Source organism: Corvus kubaryi, unplaced genomic scaffold (genome assembly GCF_017639235.1).
Source record: "Corvus kubaryi isolate FWS band 111438036 unplaced genomic scaffold, C.kubaryi_AGA036_p1.0 133, whole genome shotgun sequence".
In the NCBI taxonomy this organism is placed as follows: domain Eukaryota; kingdom Metazoa; phylum Chordata; class Aves; order Passeriformes; family Corvidae; genus Corvus; species Corvus kubaryi.
This window is the reverse complement of record NW_024580667.1, coordinates 19,944,680-19,967,326: the sequence shown is the minus strand read 5'-3', so window position 1 is coordinate 19,967,326 and position 22,647 is coordinate 19,944,680. Positions and strand designations below refer to the sequence as shown.

General features: G+C 36.2%; 1 protein-coding gene across 2 annotated transcripts in view; it reads right to left on the bottom strand.

Annotated features, from left to right (window-relative positions):
* The window catches only part of PRKX (protein kinase X-linked), a 61,446-nt gene that overhangs the window by 24,302 nt on the left and 14,497 nt on the right, over positions 1-22,647 (bottom strand). For both annotated transcript variants that reach the window (XM_042038372.1, XM_042038365.1), the window contains exons 2-3: positions 11,393-11,561; positions 6,928-7,191 (exon numbers count right to left, since the gene is read on the bottom strand). In XM_042038372.1, coding sequence (XP_041894306.1) covers positions 6,928-7,191; positions 11,393-11,561 — 433 coding nt within the window. The remainder of the gene's footprint in view (positions 1-6,927; positions 7,192-11,392; positions 11,562-22,647) is intronic.

Sequence of the window (22,647 nt, the reverse complement as noted above, 5' to 3'; positions counted from 1 at the left end):
AAAACAAACAACAAAAGCAGATCAAAGTGAAACTGAAACAACAGTAATAGGAAAAACCAAACACACACATAAGAAGTACCCAGCATATACCTATGTATTTACTGTATAAAGAAACAGAGAAATAAGAAAGGCCTCTACAAGATCTAAACAGATTGCTTTGATGATCTTCTCCAATTCTCCTGGAACAGAGATATACGCAAATTAAGAAACTTCCTGTCTGCATAAAATATCTGTGTACTGAGTTTCCCAGCTGGTGGTGTGGTACTCTACCCAGCAGACTACACATTGCTTTGAATTATTGACAGTGTTTTTCACTCTGTAAGCTGTAGACCCTGGAAGTTCATGGACTACTTCTGACAGGCCCAGCAGAAGACAAGCTTATTGGCCTTCTCCAGCAAAACAAAGCTTAATTAAAAAAAAGGGAAGGAGGGAGTTTTTGAAGAAGTAGTAGTTTAAACAAGTGAAAATCAAAGATTATTTGTTTTATGATCTAGGTAAAGTTTTTCAAAGAGTATTGGAATCTAACCTATCGTCACTTCCACAATAGTCACTAAAAGGTAAACGTTTTGTATTTTTAGTTATTTACAACATTTACAAGGTATAGTTACGCAAGTGTGAGATAAGTAGGCAATACATTTTTTTGATATATTTTAAAGTCCTTTTTAGTCATAGCTTTCTATGGTAAGGTCAGAATAAAACTGTTATATTGCTAACTAACTGAGGCTCAAATTCTATAAAGAAACAAAACAAACTGAAGCTAAGCAGTTAGGTTTATGAAGACCAAATTACATTTGAAAAGAAGAATATTCTGAAATAATTTCTTCCAGAAACGTGATTCTTTGTAAAAATGCCCAAGTACAATTTGCCTGGCTTCGCTCCCTTGATTTAGGTTTAAATGTACACTTGAGAAAAAAATATGCTCTCATTTTGAATAAATTACCCTTCCCCAACTGTAGGTTACGGGCGGGTTCGGTCGGGACGGAGACGGATGGAGATCTCTATAGGCAGGTCTTGGGACACAGTCGGTTTATTGTAAAGGGCGTGGGTATTGGGGCACTGCTCAGAGCTGCCTGACTCAGCTCTGAGCAGGCCCAAGAGAGTAAGCAGGTGAGAGAGAGAGAGAGGGTGTAAGAGCAAGAGTGGAAGTAAGAGTAGAAGTGGAAGAGAGGAATAGAGAAGAGAGAATGTCTGAAGTCCTGGTTACAATACAATAAATCATCTTCTGTACTGAATATTCTAATTGTCACTAACCAATCTAATACAAGATACAAATCCTATAGCATTTACATACAGCCTATAAGAGTCCTTATATTACCATAGAGTGTTACATCTTAACTTCTAAAAACTACTCTTTGGACCCCTTCTGCTGAGCTAGTAGGGTCTGCTCTGACCCTTGGACCTGTTTGCAAGCAGAGGGTATTGTTCCATCAAGAGGGGATTACTTCAGTGGCCATACCATTGTTTTCTAGTTGTTCAGTAACTAAGACCTGGTATTTCAAAAGTGGCTTTCATTTCGATGTTGCCTGTAGTTTTCATATTCCCAAAATCTTTTGTCAGGCAATCATATTTCCAAGGTTTTCCTGTTTCATCCTCCCCAACACCCAACATGAAGTCAGAAGATGGAACTTTGAAAATGTGCTACCAGTTCAAGAGAAATTGAAATCACAGCACAGAATAAGAAAGAAAAGTGTATCACATTTTAAAAGGAGTTCTAGTAAAGTATGACAAAGAATATAGTCACAAACGATCACTACACATGATTTCTAACTTGCACCAAAAAAACCCTCTGAGTATTTGTGACAGGAAGAATTTTCTCCAACCAAACTCGTAAAACACCTCTGAACAAATGCAGTAAGATGAATAGCAATCACCTTTAGAAGTAATACTAACTCAACTTCTTTTTTTCTGAGAATGTAGGGAAGATGATTGTTCCACCCTACTCTGTGCTGACACAGCCTCACCTTCAGTCCTGTGTTCAGTTTTGGGCACCACAATGTAAAAAAACACATTAAGCTACCAGAGAATGTCCCAAGGAGGACAACAAAGATGGTGAAGGGTCTGGAGGGGAAGCCTTATGAGGAGAGGCTGAGGTCACTTGGTCTGTTCAGCCTGGAGAAGAAGAGACCAAGAGGAGATCTCATTGTGGTCTTCAACATCCTCACAAGAGGAAGCAGAGGGGCAGGTACTGATCTCTTCACTCTTGTGACCAGCGACAGGACTCAAAGAAATGGCCTGAGGCTGAGTCAGGGGAGGTTTAGGTTGGATATCAGGGAAAGGTTTTTCACCCAGAGGGTGGCTGGGCACTGGAACAGGCTCCCCAGGGAAGTGATCACAGCACCAAGCCTAAGAAAGTTCAAAAAGTGCTTGGACAATGTTCTCAGGCACATGGTATGACTCCTGGGGGTGTCCTGCACCAGGCCAGGAGTTGGATTCGATGATTCTGATGGGTGCCTTCCAACTCAGCATATTCCATGATTCTCTGAAATATTTTAAAGGAAGTTTTTGGGATGTTTTTTTGTTTGGTTGGTTTTTTTTAAGCCTTAGCCTTGATTCATAAAAACAGTTAAGATAAAGAAAGAGAAGCTGTACAGTCAGTTAAGGCTTTAAATAAAGAATTATGACTTGAACTTCTTTAAGCTTCATTTTACTACGGCGAAAACCAAATTACTCCAGCTAAACTGTCAGAAGTGTTAAGCACACCTTGCGTCCAATGTGCTTCAAGGTTCTTGAAACTACATTTGCAAGTGTAAAGAATACATATTTAATTTTTATCATAAATTTGTCTAAAAACCATAAACTCTTATTTTCCAAATCGAGCATACTGAATTCTCACATACATTGCTGCTTTACACTACTGCCATCTAGCAGTTACCTAGATCAGGACTACAAAATGAAGAATAACAGCAAAGCTCTGTCATCTTTTAAAATGAAGTATTTCTCCCTCTCCCAAATTTAAAAAGCTGTATCCATCATGTGACTTAATCATACTGATTTAGCCAGCTGTGCAAGTGAAGCAGCTAACAGTTTTACTGTGTTTTTATTGAAGCAAGAGGAAAACTGAATAAAGGCCAACGTAACTTGAAGTCTCCTAGCTGCATTAGGAAATAAAATTCATTACCACCAGGTTAACCACTTCCTTAATTTCAATCAAGAAATTTATGTTTACTAGCTACACAAAAACTTGGAAGAAGCTCATGTTCTTTTTTAAGATGTGTATTTGTGCCGTAAGATCATGACTTCTGTTTCGTCTTCTGCTGGTCATGAAACAAACTATTCAGTATTTTGGAAAACACATCAAGTAAATGCTACAAAAAGATAGTATTTTAATTTTTTTTATCATTACTATTTTGTGACTATTGCATATTCATCTGAAACTTCAGATAACTTTTTTGAAGAAAAATTACAATGCAAAAAAGTAAGAATAGACTGTTCCCTTTAGACTGCTACAAAATATTCATGACACTGAATTTTCAAGATAAAAGCTGAAGTACAGGTAAATGATAATTGATAAGGTTGAACATGTAATTTTAAAACATGAAATAAAATAAAGAATCTACATTGGTTACAAAGGTAAGCTACAAAGTAAGTTTGTGAAACTTTTGAAGAGTACTGTGTGAAGAAGTTAAGTCTCGATGGTTAATACGTTTTAGCATTCTACACCATTCAGCATCCATCTCTGTAGTACTTGACAAGCTTTTCTGCATAGGAACCAGATTAACAACGTTTGTCTTGGTATTCTGGCAGTTTCTCTATAATTATATTTAATAAAGACTGCTTTGTATCCAGCTGACGAAAGTTTGTTCTTCAAGACATTCCTGCTTCCTTCTACAGCGACAAACTATACACTTTGCAAACTAGACTTACTGTGTCTTAGTCTTTTTCTGTTCAATCCACTGTGTAGAACAGTCATGAAGCACATCCAGCTTAAGCAACAGTGCAGAACTATCCCAAGTATGTTTAAGACTAATCACTTCTCAAGTTTCTAGAAAGACTCACAGGTAAATTTTTTAGGAACGTAAACTGAAAAAACTAAAATTAACAGTGAATAACATTCCAGAAAAAAAATAACTCAAGTCTTAATTTTACCTAAAACTTTTATAACTTTCTGAGTGAAACCTGTCCATAAAAAATCCATGAAATTCCATGCAGATTAGTTTTGTGCTTCTCTGAAAGAACACGGGAATTAATTCCCCCCCCAGAAAACCCCAAACCAAACCAAAAAAACCCTACCGAAAACCACACAAAAAAAGGAAATCGGATCAGAAAAAATTTTCAGTGAAAATACTATACCCAAAAAGAGGTATATGCTTTTCAGAAAGAGAAAAATGTAACAGTTGCAAAGGTCAAAGGAAATCCTTTTCACAGCCTTCAGGTAACAGTAATTTATAAAAACCCCCTCCCCATCTTTCTTCTTGACATTGCCCCCTTTTAAAAGTAGTAGCACATCTATTTTATATGAATGTACTTACAAGAAACTGAAAAGGTTATTAAGTCTTCTGTTAAGCAACATCAAGGTGGAAAAGAGAAGAAATAAACAGCAGCTGAGGCAAAGACAAACTGTTTTGGAGAAAAATTTAGAATTTTTACACATACACTATGAGTAAAAAGGGAGGAACAAGGATAAACAGAAGGACATACCAACAAAGAACAGAAGGAGCAAAGAAAACCTCCTCTCTTTTCTCTGTCTCTAACAAGAAAATATTAAGAGCCTAGCCCTTCAGAAATTGTACTAATAAGAAGGTACAGGTGCAGGCTGCTTTCCACAGCGGGAACATGAGCTACGAGCCAGACACTCTTTCTAAAGAGCAGCTTAACTGCAGGGCGACATGGTGAACATTTCATCCCTTCACACATGGTAATGGGAAAAAAGGAAAATGTGTACAGAAAAATGTCAATTAGGCAGCTACACAATCATTAGTGTGAAGCATTATGTATTTGGAATGTGCAATTGTAACCAAAATCTCGTGCAGACCATCTTTTGATTTACGTACTGTATCTTCTTTCTAGGAATGTCTTTGCTGATCCTGAGAGCAGGTTACCTCACAATGTTTGAAAAACATAAATACTTCATGACTTCTTTTTGCAGTTCATGAATACTGTATACATGCACACATCTATACACTCACTGACATCTATACACCTAAGAGTCATGTGTACAGATGTTTGCCATGAATAAAAATGACAAAATATGTCCTATACTTTTGATCAAATAGGCTATGCCATAAACAAAAGCACCTACTGGAGTGCATTAATAGATAAAAGGCTGATAACTGTGTATATTTACAGTGACAAAACCAGTGTCCTGATGATTACTTCAGCTAGTGGTGAGAATATTACGTAGTTCCAAAAAAACCCAGTAACACAAAAAGCTAAACCAGATTAGCACAGGTTAACTACCTGTGCTCTAATTGAGAATGTCTTTGCTCATTCCAATTTTATGGTCTGTATTTATGTTACCTGTTGTACATTTGAAGGTATCAGCTATGAATATAAAACTACTATAATGTTCCATGATTCAATTCAATACAAACTGATCAACTTCACTGCTCTCCAAGCAATATAGGGAACACAAACCCAATTAAAACCAGTAGTGGTAACTTAGTTTAATATCCTAAAATATATTTGAACAAATTTACTCTTAGAGATTCATCTTCCAAGTTGAAAAATATACTCTGATGTGAACTATCACCTTATTTAACGAAGGTTACTTCTCTTGTGACCTAAACCCACAAAATAGGAACTACCACTAAGTGGCAGTATTTACATGTTAATGCAAGTCATAAGAATTTGTATGAAAACGTCTTACAAAGAGATTGTACTACTTTCTTACTTGGATGTTTGTAACCTCTTCCCGCAAAAAGTTATTTTGATTTAAAAACAAAGTATTAAAATAAAAGGCCAGAATTTGTAGGCCTTTTTGCTTGGGCAGTGGAAACTGAATTCAAATGCGTTCATAATAAAATTCTATGGTTTTAAAACAGATTTTCAGACCTTAAAGGTGAATAGAACTTTTCATTACATTTTGTGATTGGATTTGTCTCATCTGACTTTTACTTCATAAGGGATCTACTAAGCAGCTTCCTCAGATCCACTCTCCTTTCAAATTGATCTTGTAGAACTCTCCTCACACCGGGACCCGTTTGTTGCAAAAGCAGCATCAAACAGGCTGATGACTGAAGAGGATGAGCACCTACGTAACACCTAACTCACCACGACACTGCCTCAACCAGAACAATCAAATATGGTATCCCTCAAGAGATGACTCAAAGGCGTAACACCAAACCTTGTCACACCGCTTTCCTGATACGACAGGAGGTTTTACCTCCCTTTTCTTGAATCCCAATGCTCTTGCTTACTCTTAAAAACATGTATTATGGTCTTGGAAGAGCTGTCCGAAGAGCGAGAATTGAGAAATCACTGGGCTGGGGGGGAGCCTCCACATTATCAAAGAAGTTTACATATTTTAAATTTTAAACTAAAACCGACAGCAATATAGAAGCTAGATTTAAATAGATCAGTCCTGCTGAAGCTGGCCTTATGGTTTCTGTCTAGATTTTTGCAGTTTCATTTTAGCAACAGGCTACTGAAACCACCATATCCCATTTTAAAATGTTATTCCTACACTTCAAAAATCTCTAAAAGGGAACTTTTTACAACACGACTGCTGAAAACTTAAATATACAAAAGCAGAAAAATAAAAATATTTTTCTCTGGTTGCTTGTGTGTGATATTCCTCCTTGTTATACCTAAGGGGTTATTACTGGTTTCCAAACAGTCACTGTAAGATGGTAATTTCCTTCATATTAAGGGATTTGACATAAGTGAACCACATGGAGTGCTAAATGAAATGCTGAGCACCTGAAATCAAACTTTTTTTCTAACTGTTTAGCATGCAAAACGTAATTACCATAACAAAACCCCACTCACCTGTCCACCAGTTTTTTTGCAAATCCAAAGTCAGTAAGCTTGATATGTCCTTCTTTGTCTAGTAATATATTTTCAGGTTTTAAGTCTCTGTAAACGATTTCTTTGGAGTGCAGGTATTCTATTGCACAAATAATTTCTGTCGAGTAAAACAGTCCTGTGCTGTTGTTGAAACGCCCCATGTTGCGCAGGTAACTAAAAAGTTCTCCTCCTGGCACATATTCCATTAACATATATAAAAAACGTTCATCGTGGTTGGTCCAAAATCTGTAATAAAAGTATTATTTTATTGAATAAAGAAATTATGTCTCTGATTTGCTTTACAAGTAGATGTCTGTAAAATGGCCTCTGCTGACCCAACCATGTACATAAGTGATTTCTGATTCCCTGCCTGCAAATATTGAACCCCCAAGAAGTCATCAGGATTACGTTAAGACATTCAAGTAGCTGCTTAACCTGCAATGTAAACCAGATAGTTGAGGATAAGTACAGCACAGGCCAAGAAAAAAAATTGATACATTCTGTGTCATCATACAAAACAGGTCTCTTCTAAGCACCAGACAACTGACTTGATATAAAGACTACACATTTTTTACACACCTTACATTTCATATTATCAGGCATTGCCAAAGTGATGGTGGTAGGCAGAATCTGCTTTTGTAAAGACTTTCATGACAACATGTTCAAAACCAGACATCAAAGAGTGATCCTTCTCCCCTCCTATCCCTTCTTCCCATGAGATACACAATCCCAACTAAAGCATCAGATGCCAATGCTTGCTCTTCTATGGCATCTTTCACAAAAGCAATAGAAAAGCAAAAATGACAGCAAAACAAGATTCATTTCTGTACCTCAGAATTAATCTAAGGATAGGTACCTTCCACTCCTCAGACTGCCACCTTTTGTTTAAGAGCTATTTTTGTGGTAGTCAGAGCCACGTAAAGAACATGTAAAGAAGAAAGAAAATGATACATGGCTTTAAAATGCTTCATTATAGAATACAGGAATCTTGTCTTCCACATTCCCCTAAATTATGCTGTTTTTCTTTCTATCTACATTAAACAACTCACATACCACAACCCTCAATGTAGCTCAACGTTAAAGAAGAAGGAAGTATCTGGTAACATCTTAAAGCACACTACCATTTAAAACAAAGAACAATCCCTAATTTCATAATAAAAGGTAGAGAACACTGTATCCTTACCTACTTATTGATACAGTGATACAAGAACAGAAGCTACTTTAGCTTCTAGTCAGTGCTTCTGCAGTATCACAAGTACCTTGTGCTTAATCAGGGCACAGAGCCTCAGGAAAGATAAGCAGAGCAAACTGAGCTCCCTAACACACGAATGACTTTTATTCAGGAAGATTTTATTTTTGATACCAGCACTGAGGAAACCCAGGAAATAAGACTGAGTAACAGACATCAGCTACAGTTCTTCCATTCCATCAGTGATGGAGAAAGCAGAGTCCAGCTTGCTTTCTGCTTTTATGGAACTTCTTCCCTATCACAGTCATCAACATCATTAATTGGCTACTGATGATGTGATGTTCACAGTATCTTTATCGACCATGCAAAAACACTCTGCAAATGTATTTAAGGTAATTAGGCAAAGCTGTATCTACAATAAACAATGAAAGAAGAGCAGGAGTGGGTGCAACAAAGTAAACCACATTTATGGGAGAGGAAGAGCAAAATCTGACAATACAGAGGGACAAAAATGGAATACCTACATATACATTAAGCACAGAATTTTTACTGGAATTAATTTCTTCAACAGTTGACTCAAAGGTTTGTCTATCCACAGAAAAATGGATATATTATTTGGTATACATGAAAAAGAGCAAAACGAAGAACTTCAGTACTTGCAGTTCAGATTGCTTTAAATGGTAATTTAATACAAAAAAAAGAAAAAAAATCACAAAAGCTGTGATTAGAATAATGTGTGGTATCATTAACTGTACAATTCAGCTTTACTACATAAACTGTGGATGCCATTGTGAACTCCTACAAACAACCTGTTTTAGCTTACACGACCACAAGACATAGTTGATTTTTATTAATTCTTGTTCTCTTCAAAAACAGGTCAACATTACACCTCACTGTAATAAGCTGCACCACAGTAGTATGACATGTTATTCAAACACGTCAGTAAAGATTGCCTAGGAATCTCCTGTGATCAGTTGTTGCAAAAGCACCTAAGAAGCGTTTAAGAAAAAATTGTACGTAGATGAGTAATTCCAGTGTCTACAGAAACACTGTACCTCCCTATATACAGAATAGGTATTTCTCAAAAATAACAGGAAAAGGGAAAAAAAAAAAATAGGACTCTTTACATATAGGAAGATACATGGAATTTCCAAACACCAGAAATGAATTACATGCAGTATTACTTTATAATTTTCCATCATAAAATCCTGAAATAATATGCTGCACTGACACCTATTCCTCCCTGTTTTGCAACCAGGAAAATACCATCAGTGTTTAAGATGGCGAAGCTAACTGAAAACATAAAAACCAGACCACGTAGATAACATACTTTAAATGCAATAACTATAAACTATAGTTAACTAATAAACTAGTATAAACTAAATATAAACTAATAACTATGAACTATAAAGTTTCTTCCTCATTTTTGTTAAACACTTATAGTAACTAACAGAAAAAAACCCCAAACATATATTGGGCAGGGGGTAGCTGAAAAAAGCTTTTCGTGTGTGACAAAAAGCTGCAGAAAGTGCTATTTGTCATACACTCTAGTGATAATCACCCACAAAGGCTTGTTTAACCTAAAGCACATAAATATTGTTGTGACCTAAATTTTAACCACCTCACTTTAGCTGCATTGCTTGGAGTCTCCTCTGCCAAGGAAAAAAGGCATCACATAGACAATTACATGAGCACAGCTGATGCAACATATCATTGGACATTTCAACAGAAAAGGCAGAGCTGTAGAAGACATGAAGAATATTTGCCTTGCACACAAACTGAACTATTTGAGTTGCATCCCTTGGCAACTCAAAAAATCCGTTATTTTGTAAATAAGGTGTGAATGAAATCCAGGAAAACTCACCTGTTTGGATTTTTGATCACTTCTGTATGAACATGAATCCTCCCATCCCTGTCTCTGACATCTCACCCAAGTTTCTCCATTCCTGCTGTTCTGACACACAGACCTACTGACATGGGGTTTATTTGGCAGTTTCCTTGTTGGTTATGGTAGGGTTTTCTCTTAAAGAATTTACAAATGTACATAGATAAACATAAAACATCCTGTTCCCCCTGTTCCATCCATATTTCAACCCGTCTAATCAGATGTACTCAGCCTATCCATCTTGCTTTCTTCCATGAATCTCAATCTCTGCACACTCTAAAACTCATCTTACTGATACTACGCCACACACAGGATTTCTGAACACTAGCTGGAAACTAACAGCATCATGATGCTGGAAAATGCCAACACCACACCAGGGAAAAAGCCTCCTCCTGCAGGGCTCATTCCATCTTCTGGATGACTACCATGCTGTTCCTTCTTCTTTTCCCTCTGATACTTTCTTAACCCTGGGAGGAAGCTGCACTCCCTGCAGCTAGATTAACTAAGGTTAATTTTGTCTAATTTTATGTAAAACTGATTAAGGCAGATAAATGGAAACATATCTTGGTTAATAGCCAGCCCTGTATCCATGCATGAGAAAATATAAATGGAAATTAACTCTGCAATTACCAGATGTTTCATTATCCCATTAACAGATGTGGACTCAGACACACAAGAAGCACTGTGGTGCTGTGAACAGAAAAGTAGGATACGTTCTTTCTCTCTTTAACAATGGGACCATTGGGATCATTAGAATTACCTCAATTCCACAAAAAAAAAAAGTATTCTTCATGAACTGTGTTTAAATCATGCTTCTCAATAGGTTCCATCACTTACAATCTCAAATACAGGAATACCGAAGTCAAAGAAGTGCTGCAGTTATTTAAACTCTTTAAAAATAAAGTTTACAAAAGTATAGTTCACTTAAGTTTTAAAAAACTAGATATTTAAATCTAGGAATATCTTCATCTATTTACCAGTATCTACAGCACATACATGTAGAAATACTTTCATCACCATTCTAACATCAAGAATCGTTCTAGAAGTCATTTTGATGAGCCAGTCCTAATAATTCATTAGCATTTTCCCCTCACTTCAAGAGAAAATGTCTCTTCTGCAGTGGGAAAATAAGAGAGAGAAAAGACCTTATAATAAATTATTGTTTGAATGTTTAAATTATGCCTCTCAATTTTAAATTCTTGATTCTTCTAAAATACATACTTTATTCCAAAATCTATTTTAATCTAGATTACATAATAGAAATTAAATGCTTGATGTCAGTAAAGTACATAAGAACTTGCAATGAGACTCTGGAGTAATTTAAATGCACTTTCTGTATGACTGAAATGAATTTTAAAAATACAACAACTTACAATCTGATCAAAAATGGGTGGTTGACTTCTTTCAAGACAGACTTTTCATTGTGCACATGTTGCTCTTGCTTCAGTCGAATGACATCAGGAATGCTCATAACTTTCAGTGCAAAGTAACGCTTGCCCATTTTTTCTCTCACCAGATGAACACGTCCAAAGGTACCTGTGCCTGAAAAGTTGAAGTAGAAACATCAACTTACTGTAAAAAGGGAAAAAGAACAAAGATAATTTGCTAAATGAAAACACACAGGAACTCCAATTATTCAGGTGAGGAGATGATAAACGTAAATGCACACAGAGAGGTGAAGTGATTCAGTAGGATAAGGAAGTGATGGGAAATAATACATAAAATTTGTTGATCCTCCTAAATATAAACATTTTTTTAAAAATCTGCTTATAGTGCTCAGTGTCATATCACTTCGAAACAGTAGCTGTCTGCCATCCTTTTTTTTGTAGTTAATGTATTCCTTTTCCAGTTCACTCTAAAAATTAAAAAAGGAAAATCAAAACATACTGACTTTAAAATAATGCATTAGGCATTTCTCTATTCAACAGTCATTAAAGTTCCTTTAAAGTACACTGAACTCAAGACAATTGTATGTAACTGAACTGAGTATCTCTTTTAGTTTGAAATGAAAGCTAAAAGTATCAGATTTAGCCACATTGGTATTTGTTGTGCAGCACAGTGTTACACATTTGAAGATGAACACACATTTCAGCTCATTGGGTGGTTCCTTGTTTTTCTGCTCATTAAACAATGCCATGGAGGTTCCATTACCACAGTGCACTAGATATTTTTAATCCCGTTCTCGAGACAGAAATATGTGCCACTATAAAGGACACTTGGCATTCAAACCAAGTGCCTAACTTCTAAAAGGTCACTTTCTCCAGAAAAGTCAAAGGCTTATACTTAAGCTGACAATCATCCTCCTCTTCTTTGCCCATACCCTAGGAAAGGCAGCACATAGACCTGTTACAGTATTATACACTGGTTTGTTACTTGATTTTGGATTGTGTTGATCTGTTATGATCAATTTATAGTAAAAACAATTTCCTAGGATGTGTAACAAGTATAGGGAAAGGAGTATGTATATGAAAGGAAATATATTTTTGAGTGGTAGGAGAAAGAAACAAACAAATGAACTTCTAAAATTGCATTACTAGGGAGATGAGAAAAAACAACGGAGTTTTTGCATCTGGTAGGTTCAATTTATGTTTGAAGTACTTGTTTTCTGTGGGTGTATTCTCACCTAAAACATTTTGTTTTATTTAACAGTTTTCCTTTCCAGTCACTTAAAATATTGTTTAAGACACAGCATTTACTAAAAACAAAATACTCATCTTACAAACTAAAAACTACCAACTCCAGCAATCCAGTTTTACAGAATGTGCAGCTCCACTAACAATACAGCTTTCAAAGCCAGTTTTTAAGCTAAAACTTCTCACTACACAAACACATCAAGGATTACCATTGTACAAGCACAAAAGATTCTATCAAAGAAGTTTTACATTCCCACCTGTCCTGAGTTACAGTTCTTTAACCATGAAAACTGTATACAGGTCTCAGAAAAAGCCTGCTGTTACAGCAAAGTAAACCATCAGGTTACCCTGGAAAATTTATCAGGCAATTAAATCATTTAACAATGTAGTCACATTACATGACCACACCTGTAAACTTCATTTGCTCAGAGATGGTCTTCTGCAGTAAAAAACAAAAAAAACCCAACAAAAACCCCAATCAAACAAACAAAAAACCCCGAACAAAACAACAAAAAAAAACCCCAACTCCAAACAAACAGACAAAAAAGGCCCAAAAGCTTCCAAGCAGAGGCATCTGTTCAAGCTCCTTGAAATACTGATTATTGACATTTACACTGAATGCACAGACAAAGGAAATTAACTTGGCTTATTTCTGAATTAGGAGCTGAAATTTAAATTCTGAGTAAAAACACTGTGAAGAATAACTATAATCATACTGCAAATGAACACAATCTTTCATTTTTAAAACTTCCAAATGTAGACTCAGGGAAATTAACAATACTAACCCCGTAAGCAAATGTGGTTTTACATGCATTTTGATACTTCTATGAACAAACTGCTTCCACAGACATACTCAACAGGTAAGTCAAAAGTGAACATGTATCTAATTGTTCCTAAGTCTCTAGAGATTACATGTTTCAGGACTTGTTCTGCTTGTTCTAGAAATTTTTATTTTAGAACGCTTTACTTTTCCCTATGATATTGGTTTAACTTTACAAGCCACTGTTCAGAAGTACCAGCAGTAATAATAGAAATCATAAGTTCCATCTATATGTCAGGGACCTATTTAGCAATAGTTCTAACTTTGGAAACACTTCCTCCTTAAAAATGTCTCTGCCAGGAACAGCAAAGCCTGGCAGGCTGTTCCAGAATAGTGGCAAGGACCTAATCTAGAAAGCCTCTGGGAAAACCAGAAGACCACACACAGGCAAGAACAGAGAACCTCCCTAACCAGTTTTATTGTTGAACTGATCCCAGGCAGACTTTTTTCAAACATCTTTAGCACAGTTCCAAGCAACTATGAAAATCAAGACAATACAGACCAAGAAACCCTCTAACATTTGTTTTCAGACATCTCCTCTCATAATAGGCATTTTCTCCCCATCAAGTGTTCTCAGAAAATCCATTAGGCCTGCATTAGCTGGCAGTACCCAGACACACACCCACCACTCTTCTGTGGGACTAATTGTTACGCTTTTTGTTTTGTTTTATGCCTAGCCAGTCTTCAAATAACCAGATAAAGTTTGCATACAAAAAATACAAATTCAAAATCTCACTTCAAACCTGCTCATACTTTTAGCCATTTCTGCAAACATTTTTAAGATTTTCTTCCTTGCCTTGCCTCCATAGGGAGGAGGGAGAAGCAGGATGACAGTCAAGGTGGGAGGCTGCAACAAGATGTCACTCTGGTTGTTTAGCATAGTCAAGAAAATCTGGTTTTTAAGAACATGTCGCATTGTGACTAGGTGGAAATTATGCCCCTCAGATTCATAAAAAGAAAACTCAAATCCTGAAGCATTCAAGTGGCAGTATACAAGGTAAAGGCTCAGCTTCATAAATTTTCAGGAAGGTTTCTGGAAGCAAAAAAAGGCAGCGTTATTAGTCTTCCACCAAAGCACCACTGCATTCTACCCTCCAGGAATGAGACACTAAATTCACAGAACAATTTCTGTTAATCCCTATGAAAGAACTCGTCAACTTTTTCCCCTCATCATCTCAGAGTTCAGCTGTGTGAACCGATTAAATTTGACCTTTTGTGACAGATAAGTAAACATTCCTTAGGATTACCTTAAAATGGAAATATTCTCTTGTCCATAAGAATTAAGAGAAATCTTGCTTACAGATTTTTACATTAGTCTAATGACGTTTATTTAATATTTGGTTCAAACCAAGAGAACTTGAGGGACCCTGCACCATTCTAGATTAGTCCTGGGATCTTACCAAGTACTATCCTGCTGAAGGAAGAGCAATGGCTTCATACACTCCCTACATACATAATCTTACCTTTCTGTTTATTACAGTACATACTACCAGAGTTTCAGAGCAAAAATAAAGCACCTACATGAGGAAATCACACCTCAAGAAAACAGCTGTTCTTACAAAGTCTGAAGGCAGATTTGTAATTTGCACAGGCCCCTTCTCCCTGCTAAGTCCTATGGCAATTGAAGATCTCTGGCCACCAGTAACAACAACAAGTGAAGAGCGCCTGTGCTGTTTTCAACACAATTCAGGATTTTCAGGACTAAATGGGCAAACAGAATAAAATATGCAAAATGCTAACCACTAATCCAGTAAAATCTGTTTACAACAGAAACAATAAAATTCTTGGATCCCGCTGCAAATTTTATGTGGTTGCAGAGATTGAAGGAATGCCAGCAATCTTCTCCATTAGGTAATCTTCTCATGTTAAAGAGAGGAGGCCAAAACCTGCAGAGGACCAACTTGGCCTAGGTATCAAACACAAGTAGGGTATTTTCAGTCTTACAGAACAAGCTGGATACCCTAATACCATGCAAAATACCATAGCAAGTTTCCAAGATTTTGTTCTCTTTGAAGCCTAGCAGAAAAGAATAAAGAACGTGGGAACATTTCTGACGCAATTTCAGATACTTTTGATGCTAGGTAAACCAATCCTGCAACTTTTGATCAGCTAAAACAATTGAGTGAGTAGTCATGTAGCTACTATTTTGCTATTGATGTAAATGACTAATTTAATGCTAATCCAATGCTCTTCTTTATTTGCTCCCATTAATTAGACCCAGCTATTCCAGCTTCTCATCCTTTGAATCCCCAGCTCTTCCTTAAAACCAAGTTTGCCTTGCTCAGATAGTTACCATCTGTTTTAATGAAGGATAAACTAGGTCATGTGAGCTCTACGACCCTGAGGGCTGCTTTCTGAGCCCCATAAGGGTTGGCCCTGACTTCAACAGATGCCTACAAAAACCATCAGATGCATTCACTTTTATTTACAGTTAGAAGAAACATTTTCTACTGTGATGAGTATTAGTCTTTATTGATAGCCACAAGCACAATACACTTAATTCTGTTAAATATCAGAGATGAACTAAGTGAATTGTATCAGATTACAAACTCACTACTGAATGTCAAATTTTGTCTGCCATTTAATCTTTGTCTTGTTTTGGGATGGAACTTGAACAGGCTAGACTAGGAAATGGGGGTTGTCAGTAATTCTTGACAAAGAAGTGGAAAAGTGGCACAGCAAAGGAAAAACAGCCTGCCCAAACAGACTGGTAATCAGAAGATTAACACTTGGGAGAAAGATTTGGGGAAACCACAAGGCACAAGCAACTGTGGGCTTCTACAACAAAAGATGTGGTTGGCACATGAACAGGGCAATTCAAAATGAGGATGATGATTTTGGACATCACAGTAGCCAAGTCCACATTTTTACTAATGTTTCAACCCATAGACCAATGTCACCGAAAACGCCAAATTCAGTGTCTTCATTGATCTGCAAGCCAGCTGTGGATTGCTCACTGTAAATCTTAGACCATCGCTTTTATAGATCTGCATTACTCTAGAGGGTTCAGATCTAACACTGAAAAATATGTCAGAGAAATAACAAAAGTCAGAGGAGGCTTTATAGGATGCCCTTTTTTTGTCTAGAACTGAGCTTCTCACACTGCTGAATAAATGAAAGAAATGTCTGATCACAATTTTTGCAAAGCTTTTTCATATCCTTCAGTGATATGGACTGAAATCAGACACAGTCTGATTAAGATGTTAACAGCATAGAAAACAGAGATGTGTGTGTAGTGTTCACACTGACAGCCCTGCCAGAGGAGCTTGCTTCTATGCTTCTTCTTATTCATCCGTTGTGCTATGAACACTACATTTCCATTTACATCAAGAACCCCTTGAATAAAGAAAATGTCTGTCTGCTTAGCAACAATGAGAGCAAGAACACAGCAAGAACTATGCCCGTCACATTCCGGGCAAGATCACTGGATTACCTGTTCCAAAAATTTTACTGGCACTGGCAAACCAGTGGTTTTCTCTTCTGTTCTGGATGATAGCTTCACCCCTTGCCAAACCAACTGAAAGCTCAGTATCATTAATTCTTTATCCCAGCTCAGTAGAACAAAAAAAAAAAAGAAATTAACCGTGCATGCTCCAAGTACAGCCTAGCTTTTGACTCAAAGGGGATGCCGTAAAAACTTTCCAAAGATCCCAAAGACCTGGCAATTTTTAGGTTTCTTCTTACTTGGCATACAAGGAGCCTGCAACAACACACCACTAAAACTACATTTCACCACCTGGAATTCGGTTTAGTCTCTTTTCAAATTCACACAAGATTTAATATGCCAGAGAATACCAGAAAGTTGTGTCAACAACTCTTGTTGTTAACCCACCCATTTAAATCTTTCTGAACTACAATCCTTAAGAACAAAGGACATGGGAATCACCAGGCTAATTAACACCCATCAGCAGAGTTTCCTGTTTTTCACACAGTTTGGAGACACGTTTCTGATTTCCAGAAAGTGCCAATCAACTGAACACCAATGATGCAAGTTCCTCTGTAATTTTGGGTTTTTGATTTTTTTTTTTTGCTCACAAATTATTGTCTCTCTACAAAACTATTGTAAGTATCAAGGCATCGTTAAGCAAAACAAGCAGAATTCTTGAAACTTCCTTCTGTCTCTTTATTCTATCTTTCTTTTGGAATACTAGGGACCAATAAATACATGAAACCAGAAAGTATCCAGATTGCTGGTTACTCTCAATTTCTAAACAACTCTTAGAACACTGATTCTAAATGCATCTCCCTTCTCAAAACTTTTAACATCCACAACCTTCAGAACAATTCTCATAGAATTGGTATTTCCCTACTTGGTTCTTCAATGGTATTTTTGCAACTCTTTCTTTGCCTTTCATGATCTGCAATTCGTGACGCGTTGATAAAAAGGAGATGAACAGATGAGTGGATGATAAAACTTTTACTCCATATTGAAACTAGGACATTGCAAAATCATTATTACTCCTATTTTTACCTATTTAAATATTACACTTGAAGCATAGATAGGTCACAACTTGAAAACTGGAGTTTTTTATAAAAACAGCTCAAATAGTAACCTTGATAGCTGAACTTCTTTTTCACCTAGAAACTAAGTTTTATACTACTTGCTGAACTAAATTAAGGAGGCCTGTGGAAACAGCTTATTTTAAATGATACCAAACACCAGCTAAAAGTGAAGCTTATCAGTCTGTACTAATATAATTTAAAAAAAAACAGCCTATCATGTTTTAAAAGACAAGTATATTTAAGCTAAGAATGAGGTACCTGTCTGGTTAGTAACACATGCCAAACTAAAACACTAGAAAGCATTACATTTTCTCTTTCATCTGGTGAGAATTTCAGGTAATTAAAGCATTAACAAAAAGTGCCACATTTTAATAGCAGGAAGAGAATCCGCAAATTGGAAATTATACTAGAAGACAGTCCTTTTTTGGAATTTAAAAGGTTATGTCATTCAAATCCTATTCACAGAACTGATTTTTTCAGGTAGGGAGAGGTTAAAATAAGCACATGAACTAAGAGCTTCTCAGAATGTAAATATTAAAAGGAAGAATTTTTAACCTATGGTTTCCTTCCAAATAATTTCTCAAACAACAAAAGCCAGACATGCAAACCCCACACCCAGCCTTCTGTACATTAACTGATGCTTAAAATTCCCATCAAGTTTTGAGTAATTCAGGACTCTTTCTAAATAAATATATGTTCAAAGTTAACCTTTTCTAATGGCTTTAAGTATTTAAAACCACTATGAAACAGCATCCTTAAAATGAAATCTAACACAAATGGACATTTAGGCTAAAAGTTACTATATTTCTATTTAATTCAAGTGTGTTACACTTCCATTTACCATGAACAAAATGGGACACAAAATAACCCAGACTCAGGCAAAAAGAAGGAAAATCAACAAGATGAGTAAAGCACTATCCCAGGTATGATAAAATCCCAAATTTTAGTCTACAAGATTTGTCGTGTTTAAAAATTGCAATAAAAATGTTATGACAGAAACATTTTATAATACAATCCAAAGTGATGAATCTCTCTTCAGATACTGTTTGATTTTGTGTCTGTGAAGAGGTGTGAGTTGCGAATATATAGCTCCTGCTTCTTGAGCTGGAACCAGTACTACACTCAATATTTTGAATTGGATATCCCAGAAGCAGTCTAAGCCAAAACAGTCTGTCTTCTAATTTTCTAGAAGGATGAATAGCATGCAGTTTACCTCTGGTAGTACATAAAGAATCACTTCCAGTAAATCATTAACACACCATTTTCCATTTATTCTGTTCAGTTAATGAGAAGTGTTTCCCAGTGATTTTTTTTCCCCCTTCCAAAAAAGGTAAGTAGGGGAAAAAAAAAATACCAACAACCTATGCAGGGACATCTTATATTGGAAAAATAAAAAGCTCTGTTTCTAAGTGTCATTCTCATAATCAAATTTTTACCCAAGAGGACAGTAAAGCTCTCTCTCATCATTTATCAGCACTTCTATCTTCACCTTCAGTTTCCCTGGTGACAGGAAGTATTTACAGAAGTGTTTTGGCTGGTTGCTTTACTCAAATTCAGCATGAAGAAATTTAGTTGGTTTTCCACCAAAAAAAAGAAAAAACAAAAAAACAAAAACCAAAACAAAATAAAACAACCAAAGATAAACAAATTGTCATGTCACAGCAATTACAAGTTTCAGCAGACTGAAACCCTTTTCAGGTAACTTCAACTAAAAGAAACCATCATTAAGGCCTTCAAAGTTCAAAAGCACCTCTGTAAAAGTTACACGACTCTTCAGGTACTTGAAATATTGTTCCAACATCTTTTGAACTGTCAGTTGCTACAGTTGAACATATGAGATCACATATATTGTCATGAAACAATTATACACACGAAGCTTACAATTACACCCAAAGAAAAAAGAAAACCTTAAAATAAAACTGGCCAGCCAAACAACTACAAAACATGGCTGTGCCCAAAACTCATGTTTTCATCTCAGAAAAATAAATAAAAATAAAATTTTGATGACTAAGAATCAAACCCTAATGCAATAATCCGTAAAGGACTTAGAGGCGCTTAGTCCCAAAAAAGTTAATGCTACGCAGAATCTAATAAAAACCAAATCCATGCAACAGCACAGATCAAAACTTTAACAGCAGCCCCCTCAGAATTAGGTAAGTCTAAATAGAGGCATTTAGTAGGTATCTGATTAGCCACCTTTCTTGTCAACCCAGAAATACGTCTCTTCATACTTGTATACGATTTTACACAATCATCATCTTTTGGTCTGTCCTGCAACTCAGCTTTTCTGAAACAGCTACTTGCTGCAAGTCAGTCCCATGTTAATGCAAAGAAAGCAGGAGGCTTAATATCCTTGATAGTGTCCTTTTAAAAAGCAAACAAAAAAAATCTTGTTGAAGTACAAAGGTTTATTATTGCTGACCCAATGTAATAAAAGCCACATTGTTTGTACTTGACCAACTTCCTCCTTCTCCAGTGCTGGACAGAAGCCTTTGAGGGACTAGTACCTCTTGTAATACATTCCTTTCAACTACATTTCACTTCCATCTTCCCTGAAAGCAGTGCTAAGTCAGACACAAATCAAGAGAATGTATTCCACACAGTGTGCAAAAACTGTATTTTTAAATACTTTTCTGATAGATTGTCTATTTATTACTTAATACGTACTACAGTGATAGTAAACTATAAGACTGAAATTATGTTGAAGAGGTTCTGTTGAAGACAGATCTAAGACTTACACTTAAGAATTTAAATGTACTCAGGACATTTTAGTTCTCTCATGTGTTTCAGGAAATGGATAAATAGGCAACTAATAGAATAGTGTTCCAGGATTAGCTATTCCCTGTGATTTTCTGTGTTATCACATAATTAAACACAGAAGGTCCTAGTCCAGAAACACACTTTCATGTTTGAGAACACACATACCAGCACAATTGAGAGTCAGCTGGAAAGGCCAGGTTGAAAACCTGATACACTAATATTCAGAAAGCAAAATGAAATCAAAGTTCAGTGGTGGCCAACACCTACTTTTCAATTTTTTTTCCAATCCAACTTTTCACCTTCATTTTTAAATTTTAAACTGACCTAGAGCTAACTCAGGATATGGAAAAACAAAAGAAACAAAACCTCTGGACATTCCCACTGAAGACAAAGCCTAACCACTGAGTGGCAGTTAAGGACCTCAAAACATCAGAAAGTTCAGTTTTCACATTATATCTTAAAACCTTAGGACTGGTATTTTTGAAAACTGGAGTGCTTTCCACTTTCAAAGACAGATTACCACAAAGCACCATTTAGTTCGTACCATCTTCCTCATGGCTGGACATCAAAAGACACAGCAAGCGTATGCTTTGAAAGAATGCCATTATTCTCGGCCTGTTCCAATGTATGGTGGAAACTTACAAAAACTCTCTGTAAAATACAAAAAAAAACGAAACTAGCAAAGTTGCAGGCTAAGAGTATACAAGCTGTTATTGTACCCCAAACACAAGGTGAGAGACAGAATTTCTCCCATCTTTTAAGCAAAGAATCAACAGCCTCCCCAGGCACCATGAGCAGGAATATCTTCACTTACTGCACAGCTTAGCTTTGGACCAGCCATGTGGAATCCCCTGCAATTCAACAGAGGAGAAAAAAGGTACTTCTATATTCAATGGAGTGGTTTTACACATCCAATTTATGAACACAGAGGTACCTATTTCCCTCTGTTGACTCTACACACACATACGTTTGATAGCCGTTTACAGTGCGTAGGTCTACATTCAGAGAGAAGAGATTAACCTGAAAGTTACATGGTCTGATAAGTGCATGTGGGATTTCATGTGGGATGACATGGAAACGACTGAAACAGAATATGCTAATTTGTATAAGGAAGTATATAAATTTATGAGGTTTAAAAAAGAATTGTTGGCAACTCAATAAATTCTTCATGCTCCATGTCATGAAACCTATGCCAAATGATACCTATACAGCTTTATAATCTTCAGCACTGTTACCTAAGAAAAACTTACTGACTCAGCGTCACAAATGTGGTATTAAAAATGTCAGTTCACTCATCTAGCTCTTTTTCAAAATACTGATATAGATTAAGACTGCACACAAGAAAGGATACAGTTTGTACAAATAATCACAGTTCAAACCATATCCAATTTGCAAGCTTGAATTTCTCTCTATGTTCTGTAATCTTACATATGTTATTCAAGTTTATACAGCACAATAGTCTTAGAAGGTATTCAAAACATATTCCTCACACTTGAGCTATTATGCTGATAGAGAAAAATATTTCTGATGTAACTATGACCTTTTCTAAAAATTCTGTTTAGTATGATCTTTGTTTTGAATGGATTGTAGTGAAGTACTAGAGATTTTATTATAATATGCACAAATGACTCAGCATTGTAACCATAGCAAAAAGAAGTGCCTTTCCAAAAGGCTGAAACAATGCCTTTGCATCTACAAGTTATGAGCAGTTGCTGTGCCACTACTATCCTGCATTCTAGCTTCTGTAAATGAAGTTTTACAAAACAAAATCAAACTACAAGCCCACAAGAATTTTCTCCTAAAACACTACCTCAATCTGGAACAAGCACTGCAAATATATTTATTTTTGGTTAAAGGTTAATACTCTGAGAATTCAAGAGTGGAACAAAATATTCCTCAAAGGGAAGGCTTT